The sequence below is a fragment of the Artibeus jamaicensis genome, unplaced genomic scaffold (assembly GCF_021234435.1).
Source record: "Artibeus jamaicensis isolate MK-2021 breed Jamaican fruit bat unplaced genomic scaffold, CSHL_Jam_final contig_402, whole genome shotgun sequence".
NCBI lineage: Eukaryota > Metazoa > Chordata > Mammalia > Chiroptera > Phyllostomidae > Artibeus > Artibeus jamaicensis.
Window position 1 is genome coordinate 20,639,482 of NW_026521818.1, and position 19,168 is coordinate 20,658,649.

General features: G+C 41.9%; 1 protein-coding gene and 1 pseudogene across 3 annotated transcripts; both read right to left on the reverse strand.

The window, feature by feature from the left end:
* Window positions 1–3,421: 3,421 nt before the first annotated feature.
* On the reverse strand, window positions 3,422–9,827 carry ZNF394 (zinc finger protein 394). 3 transcript variants are annotated; one of them, XM_037138187.2, is made up of 4 exons: window positions 9,747–9,827; window positions 9,129–9,642; window positions 6,687–6,807; window positions 3,422–4,503 (listed from the first exon to the last, which is right to left on the reverse strand). In XM_037138187.2, the coding sequence occupies exons 2-4, from the start codon at window positions 9,579–9,581 to the stop codon at window positions 3,437–3,439; spliced, it is 1,641 nt and encodes a 546-aa protein (XP_036994082.2). In that variant the 5' UTR covers window positions 9,582–9,642; window positions 9,747–9,827; the 3' UTR covers window positions 3,422–3,436. The 3 variants fall into 3 exon arrangements, with proteins under 3 accessions (XP_036994082.2, XP_036994080.2, XP_036994081.2); XM_037138185.2 differs by having other exon boundaries at window positions 9,722–9,811; XM_037138186.2 differs by having other exon boundaries at window positions 9,129–9,822.
* An 868-nt stretch (window positions 9,828–10,695) lies between these two features.
* On the reverse strand, window positions 10,696–11,404 carry LOC119043963 (40S ribosomal protein S6-like; annotated as a pseudogene).
* Between the last annotated feature and the right edge of the window lie 7,764 nt (window positions 11,405–19,168).

The following is a 19,168-nucleotide window of genomic DNA, read 5'->3' on the forward strand; positions in this document are numbered from 1 at the left end:
ATTGCTAGGGCCAGTGTCCTTATACCAGAATTCTTTCTACCCACTACACAGAGGAAAGGCTATGTGAGGGCACAAGGAGAAGGCAGCTGTCTGCAAGACAGAAGGAGGCGTCAGAGGACACCAACCCTGACAGCACCTTGATCCGGGACTTCCATCCTCCAGAACTGTGAGAAAGAAATTTGTTATTTATTGACCCAGCCTGTGGTACTTTTTTTTTTATGACATGAGTGGACTGAGACACTCACCCTTTATAATCTAGGGATCAGAGATGGCACATATATACTAATTTACTCTATATTGTAGTTTTCATGGTAAACAAAATCTACAGATAGTGTTAGGGAAATATTTGGTGACAGGATAATTAAGAAACACAATTTTAAATCTGTTATGAAAGTGGAGTTTTTTTGTTGTGATTTAGGGGCTGAGAAAAGGGAGCTGGGATTAAAAGCAGAGGAAGCATCTTGACCAAAGATACATATGTGGCCAATTGAAGTGGTATATAGGTAAGAGTTAATGTCTGTAGAAGGTAGAAGGGAAGAAAAATGGAGGAAAACTGCAGTTGGAGAGAGGACAGTCAATTGATTTAAATTTGCAGATTTTCTATAGTAAAAGTACTAGGATCAGAACCTGTACCAGATTATACATACAGTGGGGCAAAAGTAGGTTTAAGTTGTTTGTATGGAAAATAATACAATAATTAAATAATACAAGGATAAACTCCGTTTTCCTTACTCACAACTGTAAACCTACTTTTGCCCCACCCTGTAAATGACTTACTAGCTATGTGACCTTGGGCAAATAACTTTGATAAGCTTGGACAAAACAATGAGATACAGGTTGTGGCCTGCTTAAACTTTTACCATCGCCTCTTCGTCAGCCCAGTTCTCTTAATATTAGATCTCATTTAAATAAAAACTAAATACTCCATATGACACTCCAAAAATCTTAAGGCATCTAGGCCAGCCCTCTCAGAGTCCCTCCTGTCAGTTACAAGGAAGGTCAAAAAAGAGAGCATGCATACTATTCTACCATATCCAAGGTCAAGGAGATGAGTTCTAAAGGACAATTTGGTTTCGGTTTTTGTACACTTAGGAAAAAATTGATACGAGGTAAGGCTAGAGTGGAACTCTCATAATAGAATGTGATTGGGAATTAAATGCCAATAAGCACACACACTGATGACCTGAGAACCTAGCCTTAGATTCTAAAGAATAATCCAAACTATGTTAAAATTACATTGATATTCACTACAGCATTGCTTGCAACAATAAAAAATGAGAAATGCCTGAAATTTCCAATAAAAAATGGTCCAATTGTTACATCCACTTGATAAGCGTATGATGCAGCCATTAAATATCAAGTTTATGAAAACCATATAAAATCCTTAATACCTATTAATGAAATATAAAAAACAGATTTTTATATAAAAATATGCACAGAAAAAAATCAGAAAACAGTTGACACTTGAACACAGGTTTAAACTGTGAGAGTCCACTTATACACAGGGGTTTTTTTTTTCAATAAATATACAGTTGGCACTCTGAAGCCACTTCACATTCGTGGATTCAACCAACCACAGATGAAGACAGTATTTTCAACCTTCAGTTGGAAAGCCACGAACATGCAAGGCCGAGCATACACATTTTTCTACACCATTTTTTGTAAGGGACTTCAGCATGTGCAGATTTTCATAACTGCAGGGGTCCTGAAACCAATCCCCACAGATACCTAGGGATGGGTTAAATATTGGGGGAGTCAAAAGTTATACATGGATTTTCAACTGCACAGGGTGTAGGAAACCTTAACCCCCAAATTGTTCAAAGGTCAGCTGTAAATGCCAAAAACAGATCAAGTGTGGAAGAATGGGTGATTTTCTTTTCCCATTGTTTTCCCAAATATCCAATAATGTGCTTATATCTCAATTTTAAAAAAGGTTCAGCAAGCATTTAGATGCAATACATGTTACCAGTGTGCAGAAGTGCTAAGAGAATAGATTTAGGATCTAATCCGAGTTTTTAGTTGTGCCTACAGTGTAACACAGTAGGGAAAGAATGCTAAGGGAGAAGATGGCAAAGATAAATATTTTAGAAGTGAATAATATTGGGGGGGTCCTGTATGCACTTATAAGGTGTTTTGGACGCTAAAGTATTTGAAATCCTATCATCTAAAGTCGATTCTAAGTGACTAAAATGAATTCTTAGGGAAGTAATTGGAGAACGCAAGATTTGGTCCAAGAGCAGCAGAGGTAGGAAGAGTAGAGACAAGAATAGAACTCTGTTCCATGTCAGCCCTCATGCTTCTCAGAGGTCTCCACAGAACCACCTGTCAGAGTGGCTCCCAACTTACGTGTTTCTCCTTCACAGCAATACTCTTATGAACTTATTATGTCTTGAGACTTTAAGTCAGACCCAATCTATCTTGGTGTGATTGAAGCAGGAGACGACACAGGAAGAACTCTGAGACTGCACTGCTGTTACTGGCATCCTGGTCACCAGAAACACTTTTAGCACTTCATGAACAGTAAACGGATGCAGGGAGGAAGGAGACATGTCTCACATGCCAACTCAGTAGTCCTGAGCCTGGTCTGATAATATTGCCAGGTGTTCCAGCATCACCAGAAACACTACGTTAGCAGGGAAGGAGGGCAATCTTTGAGATTCTAGACAGCTTTTCCACTTTCTGGAAAAGGCTTGAAACTGTGTTTTCATCCCAGAGCCTGGAATGCAGGAGAAAAGTGCCCAAAGTGTCCACAGTGCCCAAAGCCCATCAAACAACTTTGGTTAACTGTCTACCTCTGGTCACTAATCTATTTTACAAGGGAGTCCCTAATGCTTACACAAGTGCCCCAACTTTAATTAACTGACTCTTGTCATGTATTTTGTTTTACAATATGAACAAATGGAGTCTGGAGCAAGATAAGATTGAGGCTAACAGAACCCTACACATATCTACGTTTGGTTAGTCACACCCCCTCAGGAAAGCTGGCACCACATTTACCCATTAATCAATATGTAACTTTTTTTCTCCTATCCCATCAACTATGTAAGTCCTCAGAACAAAGGACTCGCTCTCTTGGAGGCTCAGAGGCACTCTTGGCTCTCTGGCCACTGGGCCCCTGGCCACCAGCCTCAGGCCACCCTGGTCTCCAGCCACTCTTACTTTGGCCATCCTGCTTTGCCCTGAACCTTTGCCTTTCATCCCCCCCACTCTAGCTAGGCCCGTTCTCTTCCATGGGAAGGGATCACTAATAAACTGCACGCTAACAGATTTCCTGATCTTGAACTCTTTACATGTGTCAGCAAGAACCAAGTCTCTCCCATCAACATGATGACCAAGGAAGTACAATGCACAACTGAGTAAACTACTTCAAAGCCAGAGAATGTAGTTTCTAGGCAATGAAAAAAGAAAAAAATACAACAGCTCATGCAGAAGCATGTCAAAATGATGGAGCTTTATTTCTGTGGATCCTTTGGTGTCGGATAAGGTGTGGACTCTGTCTAAAGCTTTCACCACATTCAAGACATTTATATGGTTTTTCTCCGGTGTGAGTTCTCTGGTGTATGATGAGGGTTGCACTCTGACTGAAGCGCTTCCCACAGACAGAACATCCATATGGCTTCTCCCCGGTGTGGATTCTCTGATGTTTAGAGAGGTCAGAGTACCGTTTGAAGCTCTTCTCACATTCCTCACAAGTATAGGGTCTCTCCCCTTTATGGATTCTCTGATGTCTGAAACGGTTGGAAACACGGCAGGTTTCCCCACATTCAGTACATTTATAGTGTTTCTCCCCTACATGGATTCGCTGATGCCGATTGAGATGTGAGCTCTGTCGGAAGCTGTCCCCACATTTGGGGCATGTGTATGGCTTTTCCCCTGTGTGTGTCCTCTGGTGTTTAATCAGGGCAGTGCTCTGACTGAAGCTCTTCCCACATTCTTGGCATTCGTAGGGTTTCTCCCCAGTGTGGATTCTCTGGTGTTTCAAGAGGTCAGAACGCTGTTTGAAACTTTTCCCGCAATTATCACATTTGTAAGGTCTTTCCTCACGGAGCTGCCTCTGGGTCCTGAAAAGGCCTGAAGGATGAAAATTTTCCTCACTGTCAGATCTGCAAGATTTCACCACTTGAATTTTCACCATATCTAAACTCTGTCTGCACCTGTCACCACCTTCGTCACCATTAACAGACCTCTCTGTTGTCAGGTCATGCTGATGAAGAACCAAGTTTGACCTTCTGGCACTATTCCCAAATTCATTATTTTTGGAGTCTCCCTCTTCTGTGGGACCATTCTTGAAGTCTGAGATGCTCACGAGTCCTTGCTCTTCAGGAGAACTTTCAAGTGAGGGGTGTCCTGACTGCTTTTCTACCCTGTTCCCATAGGTATCACCATATCTGGGTAACAGGGGAGCCTTCCAGAAGGATTGCTCTTGTAGCTGCATCTGTGGCTCTACTTCTAGAATTTCTTGTTTTGGAATCAACTCTTTGCTCTCAGTTCTGGTTTCCAAATCTGAAACATTAAGATACAAATTGCTGACATTTCATCCTGTGCAAGAGTGAAATAAACAAATACTAGCAGAAAAACAGCCCTCATTAATCTTTTTAATCTCCTGAAGTCTTTAAACCACTCCTGAAGTCTTTTAGTTAACCTCTCAAATGTGCTTGCATTTTCCTGTACAAACTCTTTCTTTGCTTTTATTCTTGTGTCTGCACCCACCATCTCTTATCCACCCCCAACTCCACTGTTGTCTGAGTCACCATATTATAGCAGGCAAATTTGGAAGGGTTGTCAAGAGAGGTGGTTTAGCTTTTATGATATGTCTGACCGATGGTTTAACAAAAGAAATTCTAGGCCTTGGCCTGCTAGCTCAGTTGATACGCCATAGTTATTGGTTTGCTCTTCAGTTAGGACACATACTAGAATCTGGAATGTACATAGGCTGTTACAGGGTAATAAATGCTACAGATAAAGTCAAGCAAGGTGAGGGATCAGTCAGCAGTGTGTGGGAGAAGACAGGGGTAGGCAAACTGTAGTATTAAACATGATGGTCAGGTCAGGCCTCACTGTGACAAGTGCAATTTGAGCAAAAAGTTGAAACAAATCAAGGAATTTGCTTAGTGGAGATCTGGAGGAAGAATATTCCATGCAGGGGGTAAATTAGAGCAAAGACCATGAAGCAGGCTGCCAGTCATGGTCATGGAGCCACAAGGTGAGTGGAGCTGGAGCTGGAGCTGGAGCAGAGTGAGGGGAAGAGTAGGAGATGGGCTGGCAAGGTCACAGAGCCATGACATACTATGTCACATTAGACATCACAGGCTTCTGCTGTGTGTAAAATAAGAAGTGAAGGCATGACATAACATTTAAAAAAGATATAAACCATTTTTTATTTTTCAATTATAGTCAACATACTCCATATTGTATTACTTTCAGGTGCACATCCCCGTGACTAGGCATTATATAACTTCTAAGTGATCATCCCAATAAATCTTGGACCCATCTGACACTATACATAGTCACTAGAATATTACTAACTATACTCCCTGTGCTACACTTTACATCCCCATGACTGTTCTATAACAACCAATCTGTACTTCCTGATCCCTTCACCTTCTTAATCCCTCCAACCGTCCCTCCCATATGGCAACTGTCAAAATGTTCTCTGGGTCTCTGGGTCTGTTTCTGTTCTGCTTGTTCAGTAGTATGTATTGGTTGTCATTTTATTGTTCATATTTTAAATTTTTCTTCTTCTTTTAAAAGGAATACTTGCACTGCTGTGCTAAGACATCATGCCATCAGCCAGACACCATAGGCTGACAAGGATGTAGAGAAAGAATTTTTATATACTGCCGGTGTACTTTTGGACAGCACAACTGGCAAATATCCCTAAGTACATTCTCTTCAGAAACTCCTACATATGACCATAGGGAGAAAGACACAAGAATGTTCAGTAAAATACTGTTTGTAATGGTGAAAAATTATGTTTTAATGTCCACTGGCAGGAGAATGGATAAATGAATTTTGGAATATTCTATGATGAATATATGGATGTTAAACTACAGAGCTACCTGCATCAACATGGATAAATCTCAAAAATGAGGAAAAGGCAAGGTGCAAAAGAATCATATAGTGATATAATTTATGTATCATAAATATGTAAAAACATATGTTCATATTTATGTTTATACATTTATACATGCACACAGTTATATATATAGACAGAGAAAGAGACTACATGTATATATAAAAATAATATAAAACACACATTGATATGAAAAATACCACAACAGGATATTGGTTACCTCTGGAAAAGGTATAAGGGAAAGAGCTTTCATAGAAGGTACACAGGACTTCACCTATAGTTATAACAGTATTTATTATAAAAAATATGAAGCCAATATGTTTAGTATTAAAACCTAGTAATCCTGGGTAGTAGACACACAGATGCCCATTAATTTTTTATACTTTTCTATATGTAAATAAAACAAGAAGCTGAATCTTTCACCCAACAATACAGAAAAGAAAAGTCTTTAAAGAAAAAAAAAAAAAAAAAGAAAAGTCTTGCTTACGTCACAGAAGAGACCCTAAGGCTCTCAGCCTATGTCTGTGAATGGCAGACTGGCTTAGGGATCAGACTGAAGCAAGCCTTTCACAAATGACACACAGCTAGAAACAAGCAAAGTCACAGCACTTACTTGGTAGGACAGTGTTCCCATCATCCTTCAGCATGTTCTCCCCGTAGAAGTCCCTGTGAATTGGGTCAAATTGCTTCCACTCCCCCCAGGTAAGAGACACATCCTTGGCCTTCACCAAGTCCTGAAACAAAAGCAGACCTCCCGTCAGCACTGGCTGTCCCAGGAGAGCCTTACCCCTAGTCTCAGGATGAGGCCAGACTCCAGGGAGGAGGCAGCCAGGAGCGAGGAGGAAGCACTGAGAGTGAAGTAACAAACACAGCTGTTGCGTCTTTACCAGTGAATCTTGTATGGATGGGGGAGTTTCAAAGTGACCAAAGACAGAGCCTGCCATTCTCTTGTAATCCCAAAAAGCCATTCTGTGGACTGTCTACACTAACTTGGGGTAAGAGCAAAATATGCATTTGAGATTCATCACTAGAATTTTTCAAAATGGAAATCTGATATAAAAATGTACAGATAACCAGAGTCCTAAGTTCCAGTGCTGGCTCTGAGGCAGTTTTCTCCCACATGAAATGGTTCCAATTACTGGTGTTAAGATGAAAGTCCCTCATCAGCAGCAGGCACTCTACAATTTCCTTTGCCTAATCCTTGACCGCTGCCCAACAAGAAGATTACCCAACAAGATGATCTTTTGAGGTGTTTTATATAAATGTACGTTTACTATTCACAGCAGATAAAGCCATAGCTCTTAGAAAGGGAAGGGTCTAAAACTGCTGGGGGGAGATACTTGTCTAGGTTCCAGTGATGACTCACAAACCGACTCCAAGTACCCCTCACTCAATGAAAGGGAAGAGAAATGTATTTAAAAACAAATTTTTTCTGTTATGTTTTCTTATATTTTACCATGTTTTGACATCTCCAAAACAAAACACATTTCTGTCTGGGGAAACTGACCCTCATGGAGCCAGCCAATTAATTTTTGGAGAGCAAAGGGCTCAGCTGGGACTAGTTAATCCAGAGCCGTTATCTTCCCTATCTGGCCTGCACATTCCAGGAGACAAGATTCCTCTGCTTTAATCATCCCAAGGCTAGAAACCAGGCAACTAGGAACCATTGTTCTAATTTACAGCTGACTGAAATTATTTTAACTAACCAGTACTACTGTTTACCATGCCATACCCTTCCTTTTCCTCTGAAACTTCAATTTGGGGTCTGGCCTAAACTTTCCCCCAGCTCCTGGCATCTGCCTCCTGACCACCCTGGGGTCTTTCCCATGAGGTTCTGTGCCTCCTCTCTCCACCACCTGAGTGTCCTACAGTAACTTACTTCTGACACTACCTACCTGGAGATGGGCTCAGATCTCAGAAGTTAAGGGGTCAGTCCTATGAGAATGCCCCCCCCCACTGCCACAACTTTAGCTGCTAACTACAAGTTCATGACCTGCTTCTGACCAGCTTTACATCAGAGGTTCCCTCAACCCTCTCTTTGGGTTCAAAATTAATTTCCCAGAGCAGCTCCAAAACAGAACTCAGGAAAACAATTTACTTGATTACCAGTTTCTTATAAAAGGTTATAACTCAGAAACAGTGCAACAGACGAGATGCATAGGGCAAGGTCTGGGAGGGTTCCAAGCTCAGAAGCTTTTGCGCCCACCTAGCTGAGGTATGTTGCTCTTCCACTAAGTGGATGTGGTTACCAACCTATGAGCTCCTTGAACTCCATATAATTAGAACTTTAATGGAGGGGTAATCAGGTAAGTATGATGAATAATTTACTCTACTTCCAGCCTCTCTCTCCTCTCTGGAGTATTATTATCAACTGTTTAGAGGAGGGAGTCGCCAACCCGTTAAAGGTAAAAAGAGATCTTCACATTCAAAATGGTGGGGAATTGCTCTTCTAGTATCCCAACATCTTTTTTTCCCAATAACCTAGTTAGACGGAAGGGTATCTCACAATGGGTCAACAACACTACCGTGCTGGTTTTGGGCTGGGTGGTCCATAACTAAAGAATCACTTCCTGGATGGATCTGCCACTTTTTCCTAAGGAAAGGAAAAAGTTTTATGCAGCCCTGCCAGGTGGCTCAGTTGGTTGGAGCTGGTCCCTTTACATCAAAGGTTACTGTTCGATTACTGGTCAGCGCACATACCTAGGTTGCCAGTCTATTTTTTTTTTTTTTTAAAGAAAGACGTTAAATTTTCTCCTGGCTGGTGTGGCTCAGTAGCTTGAGCACAGGCGAACCAAAGGGTCACGGGTTTGTTTCAGTCTAGGGCACACACCTGGGTTACAGGTCAGGTCCCCAGTAGGGGGCGCGCGAGAGGCAACCACACTGATGTTTACCCCACTCCCTTCCCCTTTTTAAAAACAAATAATTTTTTCAAAGTGTTGTACATACTCTAAAGTTTATACAGAATGTAATAGGAAGAAAAACACTTCTGAAATTCATAGCATCCCACACACCTCCATTCCCCACACTCCCACCCACCAGCACACTCACTCCCCACCTGGATTGAGGTTCCACCAAGGGCTCTCTGAAGAGCCCGCACTAGGGCCGCAGCCTCGTCTCCGTTCCCCGGGTGGTGCTTCCGCACTCGGTCCTGGAGCTCCCGGGGCAGGATGGTCAGGAACTGCTCCAGCACCAGTAGCTCCAGGATCTGCTCCTTGGAGTGCATCTCAGGCCTCAGCCAACGACGACAAAGTTCTCTAAGCTGGCTCAGAGCTTCTTCTGGTCCGTCCACTTCCTGATAACGGAACCGCCAAAAATGCTGTCCACAAATTTCGGGATCCAGACAGAGCATGGGCTGGTCGGACTCCTGACCTCCGGAAGATTCTTCCTCCACTTTTACTATCAAAAGTCCATCACGAAGGGACGGCGCGGCGCACCTGGCCCCCGAAGCCACCGTCCAGCCCCCCGGCTCCGCGTCACTGCTATGACTTGCGATTAAGCTTGAACTCATCTTTCTCCGGCAAGTGTCGACTTTCCCGGAGTTTTGCCTTCAGGTTAGAAAAGATCAAACCCTGCAAAAAGCCATGGAACTCATCATCCCTCCTTAAACAGGGGCCCACCCCACCTGACCCCCTGCAAGAGCCCTCCTACCTGCAGCACGACCACTAGGACCCACCTTGTCTCGTGACAAAAGTGATTTTTGAAAATTTAACAAAACAAAACCAAACCCACAAACCAAGTAACCCATACCGGAAGCGCGTCACCTACTGCCTATGGTACCCACCCCTTGCATTTCCCTGGGCTCTCTAGGCGCCATGGAGGAATGAGATGAGTCTTGGTGGTTTTCTGTCTGCTCCTTCCAGGGACCTATACTTTGCTTTGTGGGGATTATAGTCCTTCGGGTTTCAGACCCAATTAAATGCCATTCTAAAGAAGACACACTGTCTGCGAATAAAGTTTGTAAATTTTGTTTTAGGAAAAGTTAAAGATCCAGTAGTGAACAATCATTCTTCACCCATACACGGAAGATTTGTAGAGTATCTTTTACCAATATATGCCAAGTCATCGTACTTGACACCATAGATATTATTACAAAACTGGTGAAGACGTAATCCTTGCCCTCAAGTTGCTCAGTCTCCTGAGACAGACACTTTAATCCTTACAGGAGAGTGTGGTAAATGCAAGACTTTGGAGTGTATACATGTTCGTTTGTTTGTTCAACCAGAGAGAGATATATCCACCATCCCTGATAAGGGGAGGGTACAGTGAAAGACTTCACAGGGAAAGTAAAGCTTAAAGAGTCTAAGTCACTGAAGACATATTTCAACTAAAATATGGTTTATATTTTAAAGACATTTAAAGATAAATTTATAGGCCATAAATCCATAGCAGATTGTATCATCCCCCACCCCTGACATTAGGCACTCCCAGCTCCTTTGCAGTCCTTCACTATCATAGCTGAAGTCCCTCAGTATCATAGCTGCCAAGGATTTTGTCTTAGTCTAAGCTCAACCCCTTGTTTTATCATTTACTCAGCTCTCCCTCATTAAAAAAAAAACTTTTGATCTTATCGTTACTTAGAAAATCTCATTTTTTACTAAACTCAGACTTACAGATAGTAGCTCTCAGAACAGCCTACATCTCTTGGCAATCTGTTCCTGGTGTTTTTTTCTTTGGCTTTCTTCATTCTCTTGGACAAAAGTTTAGCAGATTCTGTAACTCATTCCTCATTTTTCTCAGTATGCTCTTTCTTCAGAGCAATGCACCAACTTTTGTTATGGAGAATGTGTGTAGTAACAAGACACTGACTCTTAGGAGATTTGGCCCTAGGTTTCTTACCTGCTTTGTTTAGGGGCTTCCTCACAATATACTGGTAGACATCATCTTCTTTAGAGAGATTGTATAGCTTGCAGATTCTGCCAGCTTTTTGGGGTCCCAGGCAACAACTCACAGTAGTATCAGTGAAACCAGAAATATCGTTTTTCCCTTTTTAAAAAATGACCAAGTTGAGAATACTCAGATTGGCATCTACAACGCAACCTGGAACAAATTTGCACTTTCTTTTCTCCAGTCCTCCTTGGTCTCTAACAGGAATGCTCCTTACTTAGTAGCAGAAGGACATAGCCATGGGTCAAGACATCCTGCTTCATGGGGAGACCTTGTTTGTTGTTTCCACCACCGATTCAAATCACATAACCCTTCCATTCTTCACCCAGAGTATCAATGACAACTTCTGTGACCATACACTTTTCATAAAAGGTAGATGTTTGTGTTCATTATCCACTTCAAACAGTTTCTGAAAGCCAGTGGCTGGGATGAGATGTTCAGCTTCATCCTGACGCAGCCAACCACCTCCAAGTTACCATGGAAAAGACTTCCTTCTCCCTCACTTTTAATTATCAGTTTGGACACTGCCACCCCACCTCCTTTCTCCTTTCTATGCTTCCGTGGTTTCTATTGTGTTGGCCAAAAAGTCCATTTAGTTTTTTCCATAAAATAAAGACACATTTTTCATTTTCACCAACTATCACCAATTACTCACCAATCAATCAACTTATTGATTTGGTTATTTTGAGTATATTTCCCATGTGATATAACATTGATTGTTCTCAGTTAATGTCTTGATTTGATTGCTATCAACTTCAAATGATCTACCTGACCATGGAGCATTATCCAGCAAGAAATCTCCAGCATGAAACTTTGAAAACTACTTCAGACACATTTGATCTGTCACAGTACCTTCTCTTTACACCACACAACTCTTTTTTTGTGTTTCAGTTGAATTTTCACCTTTCTTGAAATAATAAAGCATAATATGCCAAAAATGTTGCATATTTTCTACCATATTCAATATTAAAATGGCTACACAAAAATTTCTCAATTTTGATAAGTTTTAAATGAATGCTGATATGACAGCTGTCACAATACAATCTAACAAAATTGTTTTGAATGAAGTTAAAGACAACTAAGCGCTAGTAGAACCATCGTATGGAAAAAACTCAAACAAATTTTTTGGGCAGCCCAAAGTTACATTTGTGTTCTAGCCTAAGGTTGAATATACAAGTAAATCACTATCTGAAAAATTTGGAGGTAAAAAGCAGATAGAAAAAAACATCCAAATTGTTTTGTGTTATAACATTTTGTTTCAAATAATAGATTGTTCTTTAAAAAAATTGCATCCTTATGGATGGATGCCCAAGGGGAAAAGAGTTGGGAGACTGGGTGAAAAAAGTGAAGGGACTAAGTAAAATGGTAGTTACAAAATAGTCATGTGGATATAAAATACAGCATAAGGAATATAGGCAATAATATTGTAATAACTCTGTATGGCATCAGGGGGGTACTGAAAATATGGGGGGAACACTTCGTAAAGTATTATACTCTGCCCCTGAAACTACAATACAAAAAATAATATTGGCTGAAAATTGTAATTAAAAAATAAAATAAAAGATCTTAAAAATTGTGTTCTGCCCTGGCCAGTATGGCTTGGTTGGTTGGAGCGTTGTCCCATACACTGAAAGACTAAGGGTTCCATTCCCAGTTAGGGAGTGTACGGAAGCAACTGATCAATGTTTCTCTCTCACATCAATGTTTCTCTCCCTCTCTCTTTAAAAGCAGTTAAAAAATGTCCTTGGGTGAGGGTAGAATAAAGGCACATGCAAGAAGAAACCAATGAATGCAAAAACAAGTAGAACAACAAATCTATGTTTTTGTCTCTCTCTAAATATCAATAAATAAAAGAATTATGATGGTTTGATTTTGACCCTAAGACACTAATATATGTGTCTGAAACTCTTAATTGTAAGATGTTTGAAAGTATATAAAATACCAAATACTTATTTTAAGAATCATGGAAATAACTGAAGTTTTGGATCCCATGTACTCAGTAAAGTCAACAAATAATCTAGCTAAGAGTGAAAGATTATTTTAGTGTTTTTTTCCCTTGCTTCAAGAACAAGAATATATAATAAAACTGTAATAATCATTTACATGTTTTAGATCCATTTATATACAACATTCAGAAAAACAAATCATGTAGTTGAAATGAAGAATACTACCCATTAACTAAACATTTACACTAAAACATCTACATTATTTAACAAGAGTTATCAAAGTTATATGTTATAGGTAAATTCATTTATTTAAATGGGTAAAATGAATGTCCTGATTTATAAGTGCAAAGTTCCAGGCAGGGTAAGAATTCCATATGACATCTTTATGGGCTAAAGTTTAACTTACAAACTAATGATTTATCCAAAAGTTGTGCAAAACTACAGGTAGTTAACTCCTACTTCAGGTTTTAGCAGCTAAGTTATTGTACTAGTTTGTTGTGATCTGTTTTGATTAGACATTAACAGGACCTGATATGGGCCAAGGCAGATTTTTCAGGATTAATTTTTTTTTTGGCAAATCAACCCCTACAGAAACAAATTCATAACTTGAAAGGCTCAGATTTGTCATTCTAAAAATGTGGAGCAATACATACTAATTTAATTACATAACTTATCACAAGTTTATATCTGATCTCTGCAAGTGGCTTGAAAGCCCCTGGAGCGCAGGAACTTTGCACAAGTCTACTTACTCATTTCTGTGGGGATGCTATCATAATTTGGCAGGACAAGTTATTTTCTATGTACTGCACAAGGCTTAGACTAGGTGGTCAAGAATGGGCAAGGAAATTAAAGGCAGAAAAACATTAATAAGAGAAACATTTACAGTACAGGCAAACCTAGCTCCAGAAAACATCTGCTAGTGTATAAGTCATTAGAGAATCTAGAAGAGAATACCAAGCACGGAGGGCAGTCCAAGCATTTTTCATCTCTTTCCAGCAAGAGCAGCTGTAGGTTCTGTCTGCTCACCAGCTGCTTATCAGCCTGCCGCTGGGTTGTGTTATGTTCTCTGATCATGACTTACTGTTTTTCTCAGCTCTTATTTTCCTTTCTCTTATAATGTAACTTTTCCTTCCATCTGTAGTGTAACTGTGCAACTGGGTTTTGGCTGCTTGACACCCTTATATATTACTCAATGATTCATGTTGAAGGATACAGGTTTTTATTAACAGGGTACCAAATTTAGGGGTGCTAAGAGCACTCCTGCTCTGAGCCCTTCTCTCCCATGAGCCGCAGAACTGCTCTTGCTCCCCAAAAGACCAGAAGTCAAAACCATACCCAGAATTTCCCCACATCCTCATCTGTCCCTAAGCCGGTCATGCCAGCAGATCCCCATCCTCTCTGGAATGCGCACTTGTGGTCTCAGAGTCGCCATCTTCTCACAGAAGCTCTCTCCTTCAGGATCTGGGGGACACTGCTCTGTCTCCATGTAGCAGTCTTGCAACTCTGTGCTGTGCTAACCTGGATCATGGCGTCTCAGATGCTGGAGCCCAGGGGGGCACACATTCCAGCAGGGGACCCTGCCTCCAGGACTGGGCTCCCATCTTCTCCATGGTCTAAGTCCCTGGTTGGCCCCACATCTCCTAGTCCCATAAACCCTCTCATTTGTGCAGGGGAGCAGGGACAGAGGTCCAGAACATCCCAATGCTAAAAGCCTAGAGAGAGCTTGAACCAAGCTCCAGAGCAAGAGGGTGACTTCCATACCAAGCATGTGAGAGAGCAAGCCGGTCTTTCCAAGCCTTTTCTTTAAAAAAGGCCCTCCCGACATACCACCTGTGCAGGAAGCTAGTGGGAGTGCCCAGTTTTTCCTATGGCGTATCAGTGTCCACCATTTTTTTCAGTCCCCCAGTGTCTTTGGTCCTCTTTTGTCTGCCATTTTTAAGAAGGACAAACTTTCGCAGCCACGCACAGGCGCACATGAACAGGCATTCATTTTGGGCTGGGCATCCAGCCCCCCAGCTCACACAGGTGCTGTATGAACTGCTCCTCATCGCCTCCGGCTGTGTCACCAGTGACTCTGCCAGCAGAAGCGTTACCGAACAGAGGTCCAAGGGAAGCAATATTTGGCCCACCCAGGGACGCCAAAAACTGTTACAGAACAGCCCCCCCCCGCCATGGTATACTAATACCATCCTGACCACCTACTGGGCTCATCTGTCCGCCACCAGAAGAAAGACATCTCTCAATGCCAGAGATTTGTGAAAAGGAAAGGAAAGGTTTATTTAAAGCTACACAGACTTAAAGTAGTGATCCAATGAATGTCCCCCATTAAAATGTCGAAGTCCTTTAAGATAACCATAGACGCCCACAGCGCTTCCTTCTCCCCTTGCCCTAATTCAGGGTACTGTAACTCAGGAAAAGAAGCACATGTCCATGTTTCAGGCCACTGGCATTGTCAGCTGTGTTGCCATCCAGGCAGGATCTCTAATTACTCCAAAGTCATGTGGCACCTTCTCATGATCTACTGGCAAGAGTTCTTTGTACCCATTTTTCCAGGCAAAGTCTCTCCTGCTTCCCAGGCCACACGACCAAAGGGAGCACCCCAAAGCCACGTGGTCCTCTTCTACCAAAGCTGCAGGGGTCAGCACTCTGGCCAAAACTGCATGGTTCTTCTCTCCACCAGAGCTGTGGAGAGGGTAGGGTCACCACCCTGGCAAAGCCAAGTAGTACTCCTCTTTCTCACATGGCCAAGAGGGGGTCCTCACTCTGACAAAGCCGTGTGGTTCTCCCTCCTCACATGGCTGCGGGAGTCCCCATTCTGGCCAAAATCACGCGGTTCTCTCTCCTTCACATGGTGTGGGGGTCCCCACCTCTGGCAGAGCCAAGTGGTACTCCTTCACATGGCTGCAGGGGGTCCCAATTCTGGCTGAAAGCACGTGGTTCTCCCTCTTCTCACAGGGCTACACCCTGTTACACAAGTCCTCACAGTCATGTTTACAGTTTGTTCGTAGTTTGCCCTGAGCAGCTATAGTTTCTTCCCCATCCCATATCCTTCTGTTACCAAACAGCAAATGGAGTCCTGCTGCCTGCTGCCACCCTCTAGGCCACAGGTGGCAAGCACAAGGTCTGCGGGCTAAATCCAGCCCTCCAGCTTGTTTATCCAGCCCAGCACCTTGTTTCTACCTGGCGGCAACACCAAGCTCCTTGCCCCTAGTTAAGGAGCAGTTACATTTATACAGCCTAAAATTACATTTGGCCCTTTGAAGGCAACTGCAAGGCTGATGTGGTCCCCAGCAAAAATGAGTTTGACACCCCTGGTCTAGGCAAAGTTCTGGAGGCAAAATTTTGGTGATAAAGGAAAGGCATCTTTATTCAAAAGCTACACAATTTTGCAATAACGGCTTTCCACATGCATGAGCCACTTAAAGCTTTCAATTTAGGCTAAATTCTTTCACACCTGAGTTCTCGTATCATTTCCCATTAGTTTTTAATTATTTTATTTCCATAGTGTTAGTTTACAAACTAAAACAACATAAGATACAAAAGTTACACAATTTTGGAAGAATGGCAGGCTTCTGCCTCAGAGCTCGTCCCCTCTAGACCACTCACTCAAAGAATAACCCAGCCACCCTCTGCCAGGCCAGCCTGATCCTGGGCTGTGCCCCAAGTAACTTCCCATCCAAAATACGGTCCATTGGGAAACACAGGCAGATGCAATATGATCATTCAGGCATCCTTGAGGAAGAGGACCAGTGAGCCAGAGAGAGCTAGTGCCCCTCTCAGTGGCCAAGATTGCTGCTTTTATTTCAAATCTTCTTGCCCATAATTCCATGAGCTCTGGGCATTCAACTTCTCAGCCAATCCCCATCCTAGACTGTTTACCATTACCTCCACCTATGGCCTCTCCTTCTCCTTCCCAGTTATCTGATCAGATCTCTCTGTATCATCCTGCTAGGAATCAAAGCACTGACCTTTTGGTCCACAGGTTGGCACTCAGTCCACTGAGCCACATCTGCCAGGGTTCTAGTGTTAATTTTGAAAAATAATGAAGCAAGAATATTTTGGGGAAAACACAATTGGATACATTCACCCTAAGAGATATTAAAAGCAACTATTTCTCTTTAAAAAGTTTTTTATTTGTTGATTTCTTTTTATGGGGGGAGTGAAGAGGGCAAGTGAGAGATCCGTTTGTTGTTCCACTTATTTATGCATTCATTGGTTACTTCTTGTATGTGCCCTGCCAGGGACTGAAACACAACCTTGGCTATAGGGATAACACTCTAACCAACTGAGCTAACTTGCCAGGGCTAAAACCAATTATTGCTGACACCCAAATATCTTAGCATGTTCAAAGAGGCAGGTAAAATTATTTTTAATACATGTGTATTGTAAATTGAATATTACTTCTATAGCAGATCTGTAACAAAATGTTATGTAGTCTTACCAAAGAGGCTTCAGTCAGAATTTTTGAAGTCAGGGCTTAATTCCTTTTTGCCTCATAGGGAAAATATATCTTATATTCATAAAAAATCTGGATAAGCTGAAAGAATTCACTCTTCACCTTCATGATACAGCGGTTCAGAGATATGGCTACTTTAATAGACTCATACTCAAGCAACAATTGAACAACAGGTCTTTGCAGCCAGCCAGGGTGTTAATGACTTTGTTAACACCGTGTGGGTGTATGCTAAGCCATTTGAACCAGTTCAGGAGAGAGTAGATGGAAAATGCAGAGTGGCTGTAAACGTCCAAGATTTCAGAAAAGCTGTGGTTTTTTTAAAATGAGCAAAAGTGCTAAGGTGGGTTGATGATGCAACCATTGTGTATTCAGTTTCATGACCAAATGTTGACAGTAAATATTTTGCACTTTTTTAGTAGTGTGCATTATATGAATTTGAGCTGTAGAGTAACTTAAAATGTTAAATAAAATTGAAACAGTTTGTAACAGGGTGCAGCCAAGAAGGGAGCTCCAAATAGGGATTTGTAACGGGGTCCAGAAGAGCTTGGAGATAATTGGCTTCACACCACAGGGCCGCACCTGCCCGGAATGCTGGCAGCTGTGGCCAATTGTGGGAGGAGCTGGAAATGAGGCTGCAGAAGAAGACTGGCGCTGGGATTTAAACGGAGGGGTGACAGCCATTTGGCATCTCTCTTTTTTGGGACCACGAGGTTTTGGAATTGCTCGCTTATGCCAAATGGAGGGTGCTGGGAGGACCTGTGTGTTTGTGGAGAACTTTAGTTTGTATTACTTCAAATAAATAATAAATTCCTTTCCTTTACACTGATCTCTGGCATTAAGAGACGTCTTTCTTTCCTCAGGCGGTGGGCAAAACCAACCCAGGTGGGGAGAAACCCCCAGAGAAAAAGGGGGAGGTCCTTTATATCATTCAGCGCCCCCCCCACCTACCCCTGGTCTGTTCTGTAACAACTTGAAACAAAGATTTTTTGTCACACAAGATAGCTGCAGTAAAAATAAAGTTTGAAAGTTGGTCCTGATCATAATGACAAATAACTATTTGGGACCTTTAGTTCATTTACATACAATGAAAATTAAAACAGTGATAACATTAATATACTTATCAGTAAAAACTGTTATTAATCTTTTAAAAATATTTTATTTATCTTTAGAGGGGAAGGGAAGGAGAGAGGGAGAGAAATATCAATGTATGGTTGCCTTCCCATGTGTCTCCTGCTGGGAACTAGCCTGCAACCCAGGCATGTGCCCTGACTGGGAATCGAACCGTGGTTGCTTGGTTCCCAGGCCCGCGCTCAATCCACTGAGCTACGCCAGCCAGGGCCAGTTATTAATCTTCATTAAATTAAAACAGCATGGTATTATCACAACTGTAAACAAATGGACCAATGCGACAGGATAGAAAAATCTAGGGACAAGCCACAGATTTTATAGGAATTTAGTGTATGATAAAGGCAGCATCATAAATCAATGGCAGGGGTGTGGGGAGGTTAAGACAGACTTTTTCACTAGGTAGTGAAACTATGCAAAGTACCAAATGTAAAAAGTGAAACCACGGAAAAATAACAATGCACCAAACATACTACAGTGTCAGTTTAAGCCTCTCCAATGTAAAGTTCTCTCTGGAGATTTTTCTGAATTTTTTCATTCCGGTAAAGTGGACCACAGTGCTAGCAAGTCAGTCTCAAAAACCCATCCTTGACTGGTGAAAATTCACACACACACACACACACACACACACACACACACACACACACCAACCAACCAACCAACCAACCAATCAACCAACCAACC

Coding starts and splice junctions, on each gene's coding strand:
- ZNF394 (XM_037138187.2), bottom strand. CDS start 9,581: ATGAGTTCAAGCTTAATCGCAAGTCATAGCAGTGACGCGGAGCCGGGG. Junction 6,808..9,128: donor TTGGTGGAACCTCAATCCAG/GTGGGGAGTGAG, acceptor CTTTTGTTTCAG/GACTTGGTGAAGGCCAAGGA. Junction 4,504..6,686: donor TGGGAACACTGTCCTACCAA/GTAAGTGCTGTG, acceptor TTAATGTTTCAG/ATTTGGAAACCAGAACTGAG.